General features: G+C 46.3%; 1 protein-coding gene across 1 annotated transcript in view; it reads right to left on the bottom strand.

Moving 5' to 3' along the window:
• Window positions 1-19,553, bottom strand: part of RNF43 (ring finger protein 43) — a 69,826-nt gene that overhangs the window by 14,462 nt on the left and 35,811 nt on the right. Inside the window, exons 2-3 of the mRNA XM_026063714.1 lie at window positions 4,903-5,025; window positions 293-367 (exon numbers count right to left, since the gene is read on the bottom strand). Coding sequence (XP_025919499.1) covers window positions 293-367; window positions 4,903-5,025 — 198 coding nt within the window. The remainder of the gene's footprint in view (window positions 1-292; window positions 368-4,902; window positions 5,026-19,553) is intronic.

The following is a 19,553-nucleotide window of genomic DNA, read 5'->3' as shown; positions in this document are numbered from 1 at the left end:
AGATAATGTCCTTCAAGAGCAGCAAGGTGCTGTTTGCAGACTTCTTAGCTTGTTTCTGTTGCCTGGAGATCTGGATGGGTCACAGTTTTAGCAAAAGAGAAAAGTGCTCTTTGTATATATGGATGAGCTGGGTAAGAGCTAAGATTCAAAGCTAGCCTGTATTAACTTCATGGGACCCAGTGGCACCTGTACCTTCCACTGTGTGTTGGTGGTTGGTGGGTCCTGATCTTGCGTGTTTTGGGATGGGATAGGAGGACTGAGGTTTATCCGATAGTATCAATGGGGTTTGTACCTGATCAGCAGCACTTTCATCATCAGTAATGTCAAAAAGGATAGCACGGGCTCCACGCTCCCCCGCCAGCTTTGCCTGTCCAAAAGAACAAAAACTTGAGTGGACATTTTATATTGTACATCTATATTTGCATCTACTGTTTGGATAGGCGTTCGCCTGGCTCTCCATGGGAGAAAGAAGTGTCTGCTGCTTAGACTGAGAAAAGAGTTTATATGTATATTTCTGTGCTTGTGTTGAGCTGCAGTGAGACCAGTGCCTGCTCTTGCTAGAGCTCTGTGGCTCTTGGAGGGCTTCTCCCTATAGTTGCAGAGGTGCATTAGTTGGTGGGCTTCCACTCACAACAACCCAAATCTAAACACCAAATCCCCTAAATGTCTGTGCCATGCGCCCCTTGCTTCGGAGCTAGATTTGCTGGGGAGAGATCTGCAACTGTGTTAGCACTGCTCATTTAACCCCTCCATCCCAGGACAGCAAAAACCCTCTGCAGGTCCCCCATTCTTATCATGGCTGCACCAGCCATGGGCTGTCTACAGGCCTGACTCCCATATACATGCACTGTACATTGCTTTGTGCAATCCCCGTCCCCCACATTCCTCAGGGAGAGGCTTAGGTGATCCCTGGACTGCAAGTCTGGTCTAGGATTATGAGTCAGATCACTCTTGCTGTGCTTTTCACAGCTTTTCACGTCTGCCATGGTCTGACAGAGACAGCTTTGAGTCCCCCTGCAAAATGAGTATAAATGTCATCCTGGTCAGGCCAAAGCACACTGTCTAAAGGACTTCACAGGGTCACCCGTGTCCTCCCGCCAAGCCCTTCGAGTCCTCGTGGTAGACAAGGCTGCCTCTTGTGAAAGGAAGACAAGAAGGTGAACAAAGTGCAGGGCTGGGCCGCTGTTACTCATGCAGAGTGCTTTGATCTGTGCGTCCCCGAGTGACTGTGCAAACAGGGATCTGCCAGGGCTGCTGCAGCAGTTTACCCATTGCCATGCCAAACTCCAGCTCAGGGGCCAGAGGTCAGTGCCACAGCTTCCCAACTGCAATATCAGATGCAGCGCACTGGCTCTAGGGCTGGCTGAAGGGAAGTGGCTTTCGCACCTCAGTGAAGAGCAGCAGAGCCAAGCGGCAGGGTCAGCTCCCTCCCTCGCTCTGAGGCCTACGTCGCTTCCACTCACCGCAGAGGGGAGGAGCTGGGAGCTGGAGGCAGATGCCTGAGTTTGGGGACAGAGCTGGTGGTGTGAACAGAGGCACCAAGGGTTGAGACAACACTGGAGGTCAGGGGATCAGGAGATAGGGCTTAAGGCTCTGAATCACTGATGGGATTTGACATTCTTGGGTTTGGTATAACAGATGGGGAAGCTGGAAATTGAAATTAGAAGCTCAGGGCAGGGATCAGAGACTGGGGTCCTGCCTAGGATCAAAGGATCCTCAGCATTTGCCAGCACTGAAGAACAAACAGGACTTTCAGGTAGTGAATTCCACCCACTGGAGCCAGTCAACCTTTGTTGAACGATGAACAGCTCTAGATTTTATCCTGCTAAGGACACCAACGATGGGGAAACAAATGACTGAGACTGGGCAAATGCTACTTCACAACATTTTTCTGACTATTGTTGCCCTTCCCCAAGTGCAAAGGACACAATTTTGTTCAAGCTATTCACAAACTGCTTGCTGCAATCATTTTCTGAGTATTTGCTGTCCATGCAGCTGATCTCTTCAGCCACATAGCATAGCTGGCTTTCCTCTGTGAGGACTGAAACACTTTTAGTGCAAATATGGACTGTTTTGGAGATTTCAGCAGTCTGTTAACCAGCATTGCAATCAAGGGTTCACTCAAGGTCAGAGGAAAAAACATACATACAAAATTGCAAAGGTTACAAGAAAAGGGAAAACAAATCATTCTGAATCAATTCCCAGGGTATTTTCCATGTCTACCTCTGTTCTTGCAGATCAAATACCTTTTCTACTGATTTTAGTTTTGGATGCTGAGCCAGTGCTAGAATTTAAGAGAAGCAGAAAAGAGCATCAGGTAGCTGGATAAAGTTATTCTCATGCCAGGTTTGAAAGGACTGTCTGTGTACACTGCTTGGCGGAGTGACAGCTAAAGCAGAGATTATGATAACACTTTGCACATGGCTATTCTTATCATCATTGATACAGCACTGCAACTCAACATGCAGAGCTCTATCACAGAAAACACATGCCAAGGCAACAAGAGCTCCTGTCCCAGAGAGCCAGGCTCACTCCAAGGATAAAACAGCACCAGCAGAGAATAAGATGAAGGCTGCACAAAATCAATACCTAGCAGAAATAGGGGTCCAGCGGTGACTTTTAAAGGTATAGAGGGGCTTGGTGAATGCAGGACACTTGTTCAAGTACAACAAGCAGGAAAGAGGTCCAGAGAAAGGGCACAGGGCTGTTGGCTGGGCCCTTGTGGTAGAGGGCACATGTGAGCTCTCAGCCCAGTGTCCCTCCAGCCCCCAGCTAGTGTCCAGGCCTCCCCAGCCCATCGGACTCTGCGCAGTTGCTCTGGGTCACATCCCACAGCCACATCCCTGATCTTGAGAAGAAGCACTGGGGAAAGAGCAAGAAAAGTGTCAAGAAGGGCAGTGTGGGATGAGACCTGTGTGACACTGGGGGAAGGAGCTTGGCAGGAGGATGGAGAAGCAGCTGGACTCTGATATAGAAGGACAGCAGTTGTGTGTGGGGGGGGGTGAAGGGGCCAGGGATACAAGGCAAAAGGAGGGCCCAGAGATGTGGCCTGCTGAAGGAGGATTTGCCTGTATTTCATGGCTAAACTAGGCTGCTGTGGGGGAGGAGGGCTGTGAACTCTCAGAGGTGAGCCCTTAGAGTAAGGCTGCCCACAAGCAGTATGGTGACTGACTTATGTTCAGCTGAAGAAGGCTCTTGAATAAAATCCAGTACTAGACGGATTCAGCTCTGGTAACAAAGCTATGATGACTAAAGGCCAGTGAATAGTCAAGTCATGAGTATGCTAATGAATTGAGGGGTTTATTTCCTTTGGAGGGTTAGAAGTCCTGGAGAAGAGATCAGGAGCTATTTTGGATGACCAAGGTGGTGTCCTCCCTGTGCAGACCTTCCACAGCCAATCCGTGGACTCAGTAACATAACAGCATTTCCAGTACTCAGATCAGAGATTGAGTCAGGAGAGGTTAAGGGGGAAACTATCAAAACAGTTTGAAAAAAATCTCTTTTTAGCTTCTTAGAAGATGAGTTTTGAAGCTGGTCTTTCCTCTCTGTTCAAGATCTTCCATGTTAGTTGCACAGATCAAATCAGCTGTTGCTGCTTCTACCCTCAACGCTCTCCCCAACAAGATGCGGCAGCTTGGGACCACTGTAATGTGATGGGCACGTCTGGACAGACAGTGGAGAGTTGGAGTACCCAGCTTAGCTCCCTAAGGCCCTTCCAGAGCCCTCGTTCTCACGTTCATCACAGGCAGGCTGCCCTGGAAGCAGTGCACAAGGATGTCCTGCAGGCATCCAGGCTATGTGAGGGGAAACCTTGCAGGGTTCTCACACCCTGTGAAACGGTGTGATGTACCTGAACGAGAAGCCAGGAAAGATGCTGAACAGGAAGGACTGCTTGCTAAAAAGTTTTGCCTGCCCTCTTCAGCTGAGCTGCAGAGAAGACAGAAAAGGGACCCCGTCCCCAGTATTTCACCACCAACAGTAAGCAGACAACAGGGGCTATATCACCTGAACACAGTCCAAATAAAGCAAAAAACAGGTAAAAACTTTTTTTTTTAATGTTTGTATGCTGCTTATGGAAAATAACACAACATTTCATACAGAGACGATGATAAAAGGACGTAGACTGAATTACTGAAGAAAAAGATACTGTTAGGTTTATTCACTCAAATTTATCAGAGGCACAAAGATTTTAAGGCTCATAACGACCCTCGTTCTTACCTGACTTCCCTATTACCAGAGAATTGTACCAGTGACTTCAGCTTTTGACATAGTAACTGCTGTTTGACTAAGGCACTTCATTCACAGGAGATCTGATTTGAAGACATCTAAGATCTCCCATCACTTTGTAATGTGGACAGTGGCCCTCACTGTTAAAGAGTTGTGTCCTAATTTTGGATCATCTGGTTTGCATTTGTCTGAATTGCTCAGCGCTGATTCTTGATGTGCCAGTTCCAGTGAAGTATTACAATATTATTTTTAAAGACATAGCCACAGAAGATGTTTTCCATCCATTTTTCACACAAAGCACAGGAAAAGGGGCACAGAAAAGCGCAAATCTCTTCAACAGGCTGGCAAGCAATAGGAGGCTGCAGAACAGAGGGAAGGGCACAAGGCTGGTGGGCAAAAAGCTTACGTGGTGCTGGGAAAAGGTCTGAGCTGTTCCAGAGCAGTCAGATCGGAGTAAGTTCCACACCAAAGTTAGGCAGTCCAAAAAGCAGAGAAAGAAGGATATTGAGGTTGGCCGGCACAGTGCTTCTCCCAGGAGACCTCCCTTTACCCATTGCCTTTTCTCCACCTTTCAACAGCTCTTTTCTACCCTGCAACCTCCTCTCGCTTTTACTCTTTTCTGCACAACAGCTTCTTTTTACAGATTCATCCCATTCAGGGCATTTTTGCACATACCTTGTTAGCCAATGACAGGCATGGGTTGGGATCTCGATCTGGCTGTTCAAGCTTGACAATGGTGATGAATCCTGATTCAGTGTGTTCATCCTCACTGGTGTTGCACAGGGACAGCGGATGGGACTGCATGGAAAAAAGCAAAGGAAACTCAGATCTTGGGGATCAGCACTGTAAAGGGTGTTTCAAGCCTACTGCAAGCTTTGTGCCTTATGGACCTCCTCAGAACAGGGTATAGGATACCTCCAGGACCCCTGCAGTAGGCATCACAAGTACTTCACCCCACTGAGTACATCATGGCCCTGTCTGACAGCTCGGGATATTAAGCAGTGTCACTGTGGCTTTGAATGCTGTAAGAAGCAAGTCACTGTCAGATTTTTGGTCCAGCAGGAAAATGTCACAGAGAAAGATACAGTTTCTATCATGAGCTAGACACAAGTCTGGCTTTGTCACAGTCACAGATATCCAAAGCCAGAACAGCTTATGGAATCAAAGCCCTTGATTTCTGGGACAGAGCATCCTGACAGCATAGGTGCTTGTGCTGCGAGACATGCCTGTGTCCAAAGGCCTCAGGACTCACTTTACACACACAGCCAGCTTGCTCCCAGAGTAGTGAGCTCTGGGCAGGGCTAAGGGATAACAGCAGAAGCAAACTTCTGGTGCCACTGCACTAAAGAATCAGTGCTTCTTGTATCTCAGCTGCTGAACTCAACACCTCTCTGATAAATTTAGAGAGGATAAGAAGCCAAAGGAAGTAGTGAGAAACTGAATGCAGGCAGCAGTAGAGAAGTACCAGGAATGAGATGGGAGAGGAAGAAATCTTGATAATCACACCCCAAGTCAGTCTTGGAAAAATGGTCATCAGCTTGAGGCAAACTGCTCACAGCAAGGAGCAGAGCTTGCAGCCGATGGAGGGAGACAGCACAGGACAGGATCTAGGCAGGTGGGTCAGCCCAGTGTGGCCATGCACCTCTGCAGAGCATCTTCCAGGGAGACAGGCTCCCTCATCTTCAGAAGGTGAAAATAAGGCACTGGGAAAGAAAGGGATATTTCACATAAGTGCCATCAGCAACAGGAGTCGGACCAGGGTTCCTGCTTTGCAGACTGCTGATCAGAGGTACAAGGACAGCCCAAGTTCTCTCTGCCCCGCAGACATATATAAAACCCTTCAAACACTGTATTGAGTGGACAAGAGCTACAGACCAACTGATCTTGGCTCTGTGGACAGAGGGCTGACCGAGCCCACCATCACACCTTGCAGAAGCAGAGCCAGCAGCTCAGCATGGTGTCATGGAGCTGAAGTCAGCAGCTGAAGGCTTGCCCCAGCTATATCTGCACACATTGTGGAGACACAAGTGTGGGGCTAACATCTGCCAGCAGCACTTGGTTAAAGTTTCAGTGGTAAAACCCATTCGAGGTGATGCAGAGCCTGTCCTGCTGCCGGGGCACAGCTGTGACGTGCAGTGCCCTATGCCTGTGCATTTGTCGTCACAATGACATCTGCTGAGTGCTTTTCTGATCCCTGTCTGAAAAGCATAAAACTGTTGCTGATTTTTCAGTCTAGCGGTAGAGGAAAGATGGTTTTGGGCTGAATGACTAGAGGCTGTAGGAAGCTGGAATTCAAGTCTTGGCTCTCTCTTGGGAGTCCTGTCACCTTGCATAAATCTCCCATCTCTTCCTAGAAAAGCTGGCTAGCTTCCTCCTCTCTGAGGTGTTCTGTGACTAAGTGGTGGTGTATGAAGCACACAGAGGTTATGGTACAGTAAGAAAAGCCTGTAAGTACTAAGGTTGTTGGACAGCTTTTAGTAAGGCATCAGTGCATGGAAGTGTGGGAAACAAGCAAGGAAGCTCAAAGTTATAATAAAAAGGAAGATTACATACCACTCAAGTAATTTTACAACAATATCCCAATGCTGTACAAAAAGGCTGTTGATTTGGCAGACTTAAAAATAGGATGAAAAATTCTGATCCCTGCTCTGGCCCCTATATATAGCTGCAGGAGCAGGCTGAGGGAGACCCCACATTCTCCGTCCTCCCTTAGCCATCCATGCCTGTGTTGACACAGGGGCTGCGAGAAACAGTGCCCTCATCCTCAGGCTGCTGCCTGACCCCAGCACTGATCCAGGGTATGCAAAGTTGCCAGCTGATGTGAGCTCATCCCCTCAGCCAGCATGGGGCTGGCAAGAGCTGGGGAATGGGGCAGGGTCGGTATCAGCCAGATGATGTTTCCTTCTCTCCAACAGTTGCTTATTGCAGAAGTCCACTGGGTGGGGGGACGGCGGGGAGGAGGATGGGGATCATTTCACCTAACTTCAGACACACCAGTCTTGACATTTAATATATGAGTGGATCACTTAGACTCCTCATCAGCAAAAACAGGTACTTCAAGGGAGTGCAACTCATCTGGGCCATTTTTAGTCATGTACTTCAGGATGAGATGAACTGTGCCCATTTCTTGCTGTTGACAACAAAGGAGTGTAGATGATTAGTTAAGATGCAGCCATCTGCACTGCACACATCAAAAGCCAGGGGAGACAAGTGGCACCTCCAGCCACTCGGAAATGCAAAATGTCCTCACTGGGCCTCCAGGGTCCTGGCAGCCGAAATCTCTGCCCATCGGAGATGTGGCCAGAGAAGACACAAATACCTCAGCAACAGGCTGAAGGGGCTGGGGATGGACAGTGGAAAAAAAAGGCTGAAGATGTCTGCTCAGAATTAGGAGGTGGCTGGAGAGCGTGGGCAAGGCCTGGCACACCATGCGCTGCTGTCTTTGCGCCTGCCAGATCCAGCCAAAGCTCTGCCCAGCCCCACCTGTTCTTGCAGCCTCCAGTTCAGGGATGACTTCATGCAAAAATGTTTCTGTAACTACCTGGGCCAAGAGATGAGTATCTATCACCCAAACAGCTCAGCAAAACCCCTGGAGCTGCAGAAGGGAGCTCCTACCACTTGGTGGGGCTCTTGGCCGGATCCTGCCCCTCTCAGCCAAGCTCAGCTACAGTGTGAGACCTGGCTGCGGGCCTGTTCACTCCACCGAGGCCAGGGGAATCCCTGGGAATGAAGGGCCCTTCCTGTAGCCCCTTCCCACAACCCAACGGGGAGGTGGCCCAGGAGTTGTGGCAAAGCTACAGCAAGCCCAGGGCCCGGCCGGTTCTGCACAAGTGCTTCTTTGTTAGGTGGCTCTGAGGTCATTTCCAACACACCAGGAGAAAGATTTAAGGGAGTTCAGAAAAGGTGCAGCAGCATTTGTTTCTGGGTAGAGGCGGGCTGTTCCTCTCCCTGGAGACCTGCCTGTACAACTGCTCCGTGCGAGTGCGAAGATCCCCTTGAAGTTGGGCTTGAAACAAGGTGGAGTTTCCTGCTGAAGATCAAAGGCTCCTTTATCCTCCCACTAAGCTCTCCTGGCTCAGGGCAGCCTTCTGCTCTCGGTTACCCATGTGTGAATATGGTGACCCCACAGGAATCACAGTTTCCCCCCTGGCAGGGTAATTTGCAGAGACTGCCCCTTTGATCATATGGTTATACCCATTAGAAAAGTGGAATGGATGCTGCTTTCAGTCACGGAGGCATGTTCATGTTTGACACTGTGAGATTCTGCCTGTGCTTTGAAGCAACAGAAATTTGCACCAACTCTGAATGAACTAACACACAGACACTACAAAATCAGGAGCTAGGTATCTCAGAACAGGAATAGATCTTACAAAACCATGAAAGTGACATAAAAATGGGTGAGGATTTCAAAACACCACTGACATTTGGGGTCTATTCATTGTCTAGATTTTGAGAAATCTAATGCCTATGATCAGAAGGGCTAAATATTGATATTAAAAAAATCAAACCTAAGATTCTCAGCTATCCTTCAGGAGCTCAAACACCGAGGTGTAAAGGATAGCACCATGAACATTTTCTGAAGGCATAACCTGTTACATTTTAAAATATGTCCACGGGATAATATGGCATCTAATTAACTAGCATGTTCTTTTGATTGGCATTCTCTCATTCATCTTTCCCTTGGGATCTCACCCTTCCTATCTAATCCATAGTAATATGAGAAGACAAAAAATGTCAAAATGGTATATAATTTAGACTTCAAGATGTGTAATTGTACTGAGCCAAGCAACATCAATTTTAGAAAGTCATAGCTCAGGGTTTGCAGGGAAGCAATCAAATGTGTTAAGACTTGGGAGTTCAGGAAAGCTCCCAAGTAACTCAGTGCTTTTCTGAAGTAATGGCAGGCGTTGCCCATGCAAAGATGAACGTGGCATTTGTCTGTGATCCTAGCTGGCTTTACGGAACAATTCTGCCTTTTTCTCTTCACAGTGCCATTACTCTTATATTATGTTTGCTTGACTGGGAGTTTTCTGGGTTTTGGTTAATATATTATTTTAATAATCGTGCAAAAGCACAAAACAGGAAATACAAAGAGCATGTCTCGTGATACTTCTAATAATTCAAAGATAACCCAGATTAACCCTCCTGCTGACTTTATTGAGCCTTTACAGAGGAGTTCCTGGAACTCTGGAGAAAGCCTAGCAGCTGGAGTGCAGTGGTGAAACTGGCCCTGCCATTGCAACCGACCTGATAATCCTGCGCAGCCATCCCCAACCTGTCGCGGCCCCCAGGCAGCAACACCCAGCCAGTAACATACTGAAGGCAACACTGTATTTACTTTTTCTTTCAAACTGAAGAAAACCTGTGTCTGCGGATGGCAAAACAGGAACAACAAGAAACTTCAGAGGGTCTCATTACCACAAGCCAAGAGATGGGATGCTGGCAGCCTGTTCTGGTATAGAGACCAGCATGGTTTAGGGAAGGATCAGAAGGACTTTGAGGGTCCTACCAGATGTGCTACTGCTCAGCAGTGAAACAAGACAGCTGTGCCCAGACGGCTGAGTGACGGACTGGACACAAGCGCTGCACAGCGGGAAGGGCTGGCTGGGCTGTAAGGGTCTGTGGATCCCTTTCTCAGTAATGGTGGCGAGGCACTGGCAGCTCTTAGAAGAACATTGCTGGCCAGGCTTGCTGGGTAATTAGGGGGAGAGGATGTCTCTACCTGCAGCTTTCTGGAACTGGGAAGAAGGAACATATCCTGGCACTGCTTGGAGTTGTGTCTGGCCCTTATTGGGAATGGCTTGTGGGGCTGCTTTAACTTTCTTCAGGCAGTAAACTCTGGGAGGCAAGGGATATTTCTTTGTGCTGAGCACAGAGCAGCCTCTTTGTGACTAGCATTTTTGTGCCTAATCACAACGTTAATGATAAACACTGAAAATAAGAGCAATGAGCGCCACATTAAGATAAGCTGCCGCAGCTCCAAATGAGCTTGGGGAGCATACATGAAACACTGGCAGCAGCCTTGGAGGGGCCAGAGAGAAGCCAGGCAGCAAACTGAGGTGGCTACTGCCAGGGAAGACCTGCTGATGAACGCCTCAAAACCTTCCCTTTGATTTTCTGATACGACTGGCCATTGTGGTCTTTTCCTCTTTCCCTCTGGGACACCTGATCTCCCTTGACAAGCAAGGGTCCTTTGTTTTGTGCATTCCTGCCAGGGGCACAACTGCACCTACAAAGGGCATGGCAGGCAGAGCAGGTAAACTGAGACCGTGCCAGTATAACAACAAATAAGCAATATGACTGCAAGCTGAGACCCCTTCTTCATGCGGGGGAGCTGCCCCACGGTCACCTATTTCTAGGACGGTGGATCTGATCCAGACTAGTGGCTCCCTGGTTACTCTGTAACAAATTCCTCATTAGGCGCTAATAACATCTTGAGGCTAAGAGTCCAGGTGCCTTCCTCAGCACTCTGATGAAAAGTTCAGGTGGCAGCTGGGAAGGATTCTTCTTCACCTAATGACATAACTGTCATCTACCCAAGCAACATGCTCCACTCATCACTGCTCCAGACCACTTCCTTCCTCTTTCTTCCACTTTCTCCTTCCTTTTGGTGCTATTCTGGTAACTCATCAAGCTTCAACAAAGCAGGAAGATCTGGCTCTTACTACTAACATGCTACAATTGGATTTCTTGGCACTTCCACTACTCCTTATATTTTGCATGAGGGAGCATGGCTGCATGTTGTGGTCACAGGACAAGGGTAGTCTCAGAAAATAATCCAGCGAACACGTGGAAAACCAAATGATTATGAGATTCCTCAGTGCAGAAAGGACTCATGCTCCAGCTGCCTGCTCTTGCCACTGGGCTGTAGAGTCAGGATCCCTCATTCCCTCTGAAACCAAGAATTGTACATATGTGGCTGCAAACTGGCTCACAGTCTTCAGAAGCAAAGGGTTTCTCCAGGCACAACATCCCCTACTCTGCTGGGCAGGGCACTCTCCGAGGCTGGGGACCTCTGTAGCACCAGCTGCCACAACCATTTCTTTTTGCCCATTTCCTTACCCTACAGCATCTCCTTCTTTTCTGTCTTTTGCTTCCACACCACTTCTCCTAAAATACTGAACCTTTTTTCTGAACTTATCCTAGTAGTCTTTGCCACTCTCTTCCCAGTAGACCCATTATCTTCATAACAACCCATCCCTCCCACCATGCTTGCACCCACTCATATATTGGGCCTGGAAACTAACTGATATTGAGCAGCCAGGAGCTAAACCTGCAGAGGCTGGTGAGACAGGGGCCCCAGTACCCATGGAAATGTCCTGGGGAAAGCCAGATATAAAGGACTGCTAGATTCTCACTTGGGGCTCCATTTATAAAACAGTAGAAAAAAGATGACCTTGAGAGGTCATCTAGCCCATTTTGTTGCCCTAAGGCAGGATCAACTAGACCTAAAACATTCCTCAGAGACACTTGCTTAACCTGTTTTCAAGACCTCCAAAAATGGAGATTCCTTACCCACCCCAGGCAATCTAGTCCAGTGCTTCATTCTCCTTAACATGGTATTTTCTAATGCCTGATCTGAATCTGTCTTGCGGCAGTTTAAGCCTATTAATTTTTATTGAATCAACTATGCCCATGGAAGAGATTATTCTCTTTCTTTTCCCAGTAACCATTAAACATATCATTCCTTTTTCTGTTCACACAAGAGTCTTCAGGGACAATGGTTGAAAAAGGACTGCTCATAGAAAAGTTCTTAACAGCAAAGCTAAATGAATTATTTGCCTCAGTTTTCTCTACAAGAGAATTCAGAGTACTTCACATACCAGAGGCTTTCTTTATGGTGGATGAGTCAAAAGAATTGACTTGATCTGAAGTGTCAGTAAAAAACATTTTAGAACCAACCAATAAAGGACATCATAGAAAAGAGAGGAAGAGAACAGGACAAGATGGTATTCATCAAAGGACTCTAAAAAAACATAGATGGAAATGGTGAACTGTTACCATCAGCATACAGCTTGTCACTAAATTGGCCTCAATACTAGAAAAATGGAAGGCAGCAAATACAGAGCTAAATTTGAAAAAGAATTTGAAGAGAGATCCAGCCAGCAGATCAATAAGCCTGACTTTCATGACAAAGATACCAGTGGAAAACAGTATAATGAACAAAAGGGGAACAACTAACATGACTTTGGTAAAGAAAAGTCACACCTCGCAAAGCTATGGGCTTCCCTGAAGCAGTCAGTAAGTATGGGAATAAGTGTAATTAATATTGTATACCGGTATCTCCTTTTCTTTTTCTATTACAAGATCAAAGCTAAGAAAGGTGACAGAATATTATGAAATACTATCCAAGATCCTCTCAGGAACTAAGAACAGAAAAAAAATAGGTCAGTTTTTACAATGGAGTGAACTTACCAATACAGTTTCAGAAGTGTTGTCCAGAATATTCATAAATGATTTGGAAAATGAGAGAAATAGTGAGGAGACAAAGTTTTTCAGTAATACATAAGTATTCAAGTTGGTAAATATTAAAACTGGCAGCAAAGGGATCTCAAAATACTGAGTGACTGAATGATAAAAGAGCATCTGATGTTAAAAAATGCAAGTAAGAAAAAATATATCCAGCTATTTCATGCAGGGATGAGCTCTAAGTTAGCTCTTAACTCAGTAAAGATCTTGGAGTCACTCTGGGTAATTTTATTGAAACACTTGTTGAATGACCTGTAGTCAAAAGATGAATAGACTATTAAGCATTACTAGTAAAAGAATTAAAAAAATAGAAAAATCTACTAGATAAAGCCTCAGTGTGCCAACATCTTGAATATTACAATACTTTTTGGTCACTCCATCTTAAAAAGAAGGAACTATTTCTATATAAGAAGAGATTAAATACACAAAGATTCTTGAGTCTAGTAGAGATGGGATACGTTAGAGATACATAAATCACAAAAAGCACAGAGAAAGTAAATCAAGAATGATTACTTACTATTTCTCAAACAAAAGAACTAGGGGCATCAAATGAAATTATCAGGTAGAAATTTTAAAACAAACAAAAGGAAGTACAGTTCATTCTAGGTACAGTGAAACTGTGGAACTCATTCCCACACGATGCTGCACACACCAGAAGTCTGGGTTAAAAACCAATTAGACAAATTCATGCAACAAAAGACCATGAAGAGTTGTTAAACACAAAGATGCAGATACAACCTCTGGCTCAGGAGGACTCTGAGACACAGCTCGCTAGAAGCTGGGAGGCTGCACAGAAGGAACTATCACACTGTATTTGCTCTATTCCTGCATGCTTTACCCAAGCATTTAATACTGACTACTGTCAGAAACAGGACACCAGGCTAGGCAAACCTTTGGTCTGATTCAGGTAGACCATTTTTACATTATGTTCTCAGTCCTCTCCTTTTTAGGCAAAGAATCACACTTCTGTCACCCCACACTGCAGTTAATCAATGTTATGTGCTCACAAAGGGAGAGCTGTTGCCCTCAAACCTGTCCTTGTTGGTGGGAGTTAAGAGCATTTTCCCATTGCTCCTCTCACAGTCCCTGATTGCTCTCAAAATCTGCAGTACCATCCTTCCTACCTCAATATCTGCCCACCTTCCTCCAACAACCATGAGGCGAGAGCCCCCCATTTCAGGGCTTCACAGAGGGCTGTGTAGAGGAATTACAGAAGAAAGGATTGTGCTCAGGGTTTGCTGCACCAGTGTCTGCAGACTCACTGGGCACCACCACTGGCTGCACACTTACCTCTCTGCTGGGAGACTTTCTTCACAACTATTTTGGCTAAAAATTAAATAAAATAACAAAGCTGAGATTTGTGCTCAATGTCAGAGAGCCAGGAGAGCTTCTTTTGCACCACAGGCTCCTTCAGAAGATTAGCAGTGCCAGCCTCTGCCTTACTGCATTACAGGAAATAGCTTTGTGATTTCTGACTTTGACCCAGAACCAGCTTTCCTACAGTCCATCTCACAAACATGCCAGCAGCTTCATACCTGTTACTACAATACAAGCACAAGACTTTGCAGGAATCCTGTATACTCAAGCATGCAGGGCCTGGAGAAGTTAATGTTGATTTGTTCAGGGCACAAGGCCTTCCACCTGCTAAAGCTGGGAGTATTTGGCATGTGCAGTTGGTGCAGGAGGTTACAGCGAATGGAAATGCCTTGTTGAACAGACTCCCTCGCAGGTAAGCTACATAACAAAACAGAAGGGAACCTGGCAACAGTTAGGAGATAAGCAAAGAGCCTAAGGCACAGTGAATGGCGGCCTTTTTAGAGGACTCAGCATCTCAGACATCATCACGTCACTCCTGCTTGTCATTCTGAGGTATCTACTCCCCGCTGACCTACTTGCTTCACCCAGTTGTTATGCTTTTTGTTGTCACAGAGTCACTTGTCACAGAGTCACTAACTGCTTGTTAGGGCAGAAGAAGAATGTTTCTTTATTTGTGGATGCCATGTTTATCTCAGCCCTGATCCATGCTGGAAGTGTCTTGGTGAGGCTCTAATGTAAATAAATTATAGTCCTCCATAGGTTTCAAAAGGGCAGGCAGAAGTGCTCTAATACTCTTCTCCCCATCTTTGCTGCCAGAACTGACCTCATTGTGAGCATCACTGACCCTCTGCAGTGGTATGCCAAGGATGGAGCCCAGGAACCTACGATAGGATTGCCACAGGAAGAAGCAAGGGAGATCTACCAGCTCTGATAGCCAAACATGAAATTCACTGTGCATCTCCAAGTAGTTTGTCAGAGCATAAACACAATCGCAAATGCTGACACCAGTTAAACCTCTTGGGACCTCTGCATGGCATGGGTGGAACAGGGGATACCTGTTTCCCTGTCTTTCTCAGTTACATGTTCTGTTTCACCAAAGTACTGACAGTCCTTAGTTCATGATGCAGAGCAATTCTGTGTTCCCATGGCACAGAGTAAGCCTGAGGAATGCTCCTACCAGCTACACTGCTCCAGTGAGACAGCTCCAGTCATCAGATCCTCCTCCCTGCGGTTATGAATATGTTTATTCCATTATAAGAGTGACTCTTCAGTTTATCTTAAACCTTCTGCTGTATCAGCTCAGCAGAAGCCCCTCTAACACTAAATTACCCCAATATGTAGCTATCACTCTACTTGCAGACACAGCAGCAGGAATGAGAGAATGCTACCAAAAAGACTGGTATAGGAGATGCAGTTAGGAAGCTGCCTTGCAGCTACAGTGGAGCCGAAAGGTGCTGTGGGGTGCTGCTGGAATGAGGTGGGAGAATGAGGAGGCTGGGAGATGAAGTGGACATTAACCAGGAAGAAGACAAAAACAGCTGGTTTGAAAACTATGGCGTGGCAGAGTGTTTCAAAGGGCCTGAGGAAAAATTGCTGCTTCTATGACCGTTGGGCATGGAGCTTAGCCATCAGGACATAGGCTTTTTAATTTGCCTGCATAAAGTTTCAAGACCTGTTATAACAGCAAACACACCTTTCCCACATGTGAGTCACAGACAAACACATATACTGATAACAAACACATTATTCTTAGAGAGATTCTGGTCCTACCTCCAAGTGTGAATAACTCAGACAAGCATCCTAGTCCCCTGAAGGAGTGGCAAGAGGTGGGAGAGGAGACAAAGGATCTACATACTGCTAATGCAATACTCTTATGTTTGTTCCGTTACACGTGCTCGTAAGCTACGTTTTCTTCAGTATGTCTAAAGGGTCAGCAGTACCTGAGGATTTGATCCAGTAAATCTGCCTCTAGTCAATAACTGCATCTCATTTTCCCTTTGATTACAAAGCTGGTGAGCAACAGCAAAGAGAAGTGCTGAACCCCAACAGGGACATTTATTTGATTATCACATGTAGGACTAGATGTCTTAGATGAGTCACTGAGTCTGGATTTTTTCTTTCTAATTGCACAGATGTGGTCATGGTGTCGAGAGAACACTAGCTGCATGCTTCACTGTCCTACCGACAGCTCTGCTGAAGTTTGCTTCCCCATGGATGGAAAGGTTCAACACAGAGGAATCAAATATCACTTGTTTTAATATGGCCACCATCCTGATAATAAGGGAGAACAAGGAAATTTTTGTCAAAGTTTTGTCATGATGCCTGGTTAAACACTGTCTCTCTCTGGTCCATGCATCCCTTTTGGAATACCAAAGGCAAAGGGAGGTTCTCTGATCAGCCCTGACTCACACCGCTAATTGAAAGTAAAGGCAAGCTGGCCCAAGTCATGGGAGGAACAGCTCACACTCCTGCTGCCTCTAAATACACTGCAGACACTCTGTCAAGACCAAATGAATCGTATCCAATCCGTGTCTACCTGCTTACCTTATATATCTTAGCAGGCTCAACTTGCTCCCATTTTGGGGGACAATGCCACTGGCAATCTCCATGCTCCAAGATCCTCTTACACAATGACCTGCGGCACAATACTGACCCCCTTTTCAGCTTGGAGATAAAACTATTCCACAAAACCCACAGAAGTCTTGCTCCTGAGCCAGAAGTCTTGCGCCCTCAGCAATAGTTTTGAGCACAGGCAAAACCCTAGCCATGCAGACAGCGTGGCAGCCCAGCAGCATGCTTCTGCCACTCAAACACAAATCTGTATTGTCATTCAGGACCAACTCAGCAGTGGCACAGACATGAAGTCTTCCACCACTGATATATCAAACACCTTTACAGGAGAGAACTCTGACTCCAAAAGCAACTCTGAAATGATGGGCCAGATACAAAGATCGACACAAACCCAGATCACTTTACCATAGCAGACTGAAATAGCTCCTCCTCTACCAGCAAGTTGCTGATCTGGGTATCAAAGTTGGAGCTTTGAAAGTTGATGCCAAAAAGAGCATTCTTGCTCTTCTAGAAAGAAGATAACAGATTTAGAAGAACAAAGACTGAGAAGGAAACTCTGCCTGGGGCAGATTACGCCATAATTTCTTCTGAAATGCCACACATCTCCCAGTAAAGCACACCAGGCTGATCCCTTCCTGGAAGGAGACCACTGGACTTTCCCTAGATTGACCTGGCCTAGGGAATCCTCCAGCACTTTTCTAAAGATAAAGCTCAGCAGAAATGCAGCCTCCATTCTGGCTTGGAGCTAGCAGGGCCCTGAAGTGGGCCTGAAACCCCAGCATGGCCACCTGAAGGATTCTCAGGCCATTTCTGGAGAAACAGCAATAGTACACAGGAGCCTTTCAGAGCCGCTAGTGAAATATGGGCATTAGTCACAAGTGTACATGAACCTGTGCTCACAGGGAAAAGCTGCAGGCACGACAAGCAGGAGTCACCCCTGCAGAGGCTTCTTGGCTGTAGCTGTGCACAGGAGGGGGAAGGAGAGAACACTGTCTGACTCCCGAATCCCGTACCCTCCCCCCGAATATCCCTAGGCTCCACAGCCTCAGCCAGGTGCAGAACAAAAGGAAACTAATGATTTAGTTATTGCTTCAGCGCTGAAGGTTTGAAGGTCAGCCATTCAGCGCAGGGCTCATTGTATGACCAAGCACTGTATGCCCTGCCTACAGACCTGCAGCTACAGTCAGCTCAGCAGGGGCCAGTACTGTACGGCTGGCTTCTGAGCGGGGAGATGAAAGGCTTTTTCTAATGTAATAACTGACGGCCTCTTCAGTGCCGTTTGAACTGTTTACAGACTGAGTTAACGATTACAGGCAATGTGTATCTTGGCTGCTGCCCAAAATTCTTACCCGCCCGTCAGATATTATCAAAGAGCCCTTCACTGCTTGCCTGGAGTCCTTCCAAAGCACAGCACTGAAATGCTGGCATAGAGGAGGGGCCTTCAGCATTCACTCCTGAAGTCCAAGCTAGAAAGTCACGGTATCGGCTCCGGCAAGGTGTCCCGGGGACCAGCCACTTGAGTCGCACAGAGAAATAGAAACACTGAAGGGGTCGCTAACAGCCTTTGCTCTCAATGGGTCAGTGCAAGACTCTTCCCTACAGGACATTATCTAGGACTTTGCCTGCGCTGGTTTGGTCTTGCAGAATTTATTGTGAGAGAATACTGTACAGTCAGCAAGCTCTGGCTGTCAGGGTTTCCCCTGAGTTCTGCCTGCACAAGGCCACTGCTTCCATACATTGTTCTTTACATTGACATACTCTGGGTGGTTGTGTTAACGCTGGTGGTTACACAGCTTAAAGCTACTTGGCTACTGCCAAATGTGTTTTCATCACCCTCATGCCTAAGAGTGTGGACAAGAACAAACCAGGTGGTGGGAGATTAGATAAAATCACTTCCATTGTTATTTGCAGCTGAAAAAATGCAGGTGTAGGTACAAGGGCCTGCTAAATTCGGTTTAGAAAACAAGCCCCAGTACTCTGGGGCAAACTCTGCATAAAGTCTGGAAATACTGTAGAAACGAAGGGATGAAATCAAGAACTGGCAAGCTGTTCTAATTACAGCTGAATAACACAGAGACACATTCAAGAAACACTGAGGCTACACAGCAAACTGCTTCCAAGGCAGGAAATACCACAGTTACAGATGACTGCTCCATCTTACCGCCCAGTCCTGCACCAACTAAAATGTAGAGAACTTTTGATGCTGCCTTCAGTGAGAGCAGAAACTAACTTCTGTATTCATGAGTTGCTCCTGGAAGCTCCTATCATAGGCATCATCCTAAACACAACTAGAAAAAAAAAAACTCTCCATTTTAGATACAAGCATTCCTCATGGACCATCAGTCTCCCTGCCACCAAATTTTATGTTGGAAAATGCTTTTTAATACAGCTCAGTAGACTAGCTGCAGACCGAGTTACCATGACTTCAAGGTCACCAGTGGTCCACAGACCATTGTTTAGAAAACACTGATTCAATCCAGCCCTGGTTTAAAACTAGCAGGCTACACCAGTGCAAACAGAATGGACTGATGCTTCACATTTCTACTAGGAGGCTGCAGTAGTGCTTGTACGCCATGGTCTAAAAGCTCTCTGCAGAAAAGGCCAGGTAATAAAAATATGAAAATAAATACTAAAATTTTGCTCCTGTGCTCCCAAGAAGAGGCATGTTTGTCTTGCACAAACAATACATAAGTGTTTCCTTCGCAGGCTGACATGGCCCTGTCTATGACACAAAAGATGGAGTTTCCAGGAGATGTTTTTTTCTGAGAAGGGCTGATGCCTTTACATGGTGCCAATTGTGTGCTTGAAACATGACAAGTGTCAGCAGGTTCTAGGCATAATGGTGAGGATTGCTGAATAGCTAAAGGAATAAATGACTTGCTTTTCAGGCACACATTATTCTGATGTACCAATAGGAATGAAGGAGTGACCGCTGAGGGACAGAAGTAAATCTCTTGCTGAATGTTGTA

The sequence above is a fragment of the Apteryx rowi genome, unplaced genomic scaffold, assembly GCF_003343035.1.
Source record: "Apteryx rowi isolate R43461 unplaced genomic scaffold, aptRow1 scaffold_20, whole genome shotgun sequence".
NCBI lineage: Eukaryota > Metazoa > Chordata > Aves > Apterygiformes > Apterygidae > Apteryx > Apteryx rowi.
This window is presented reverse-complemented; position numbering and strand designations above follow the sequence as displayed.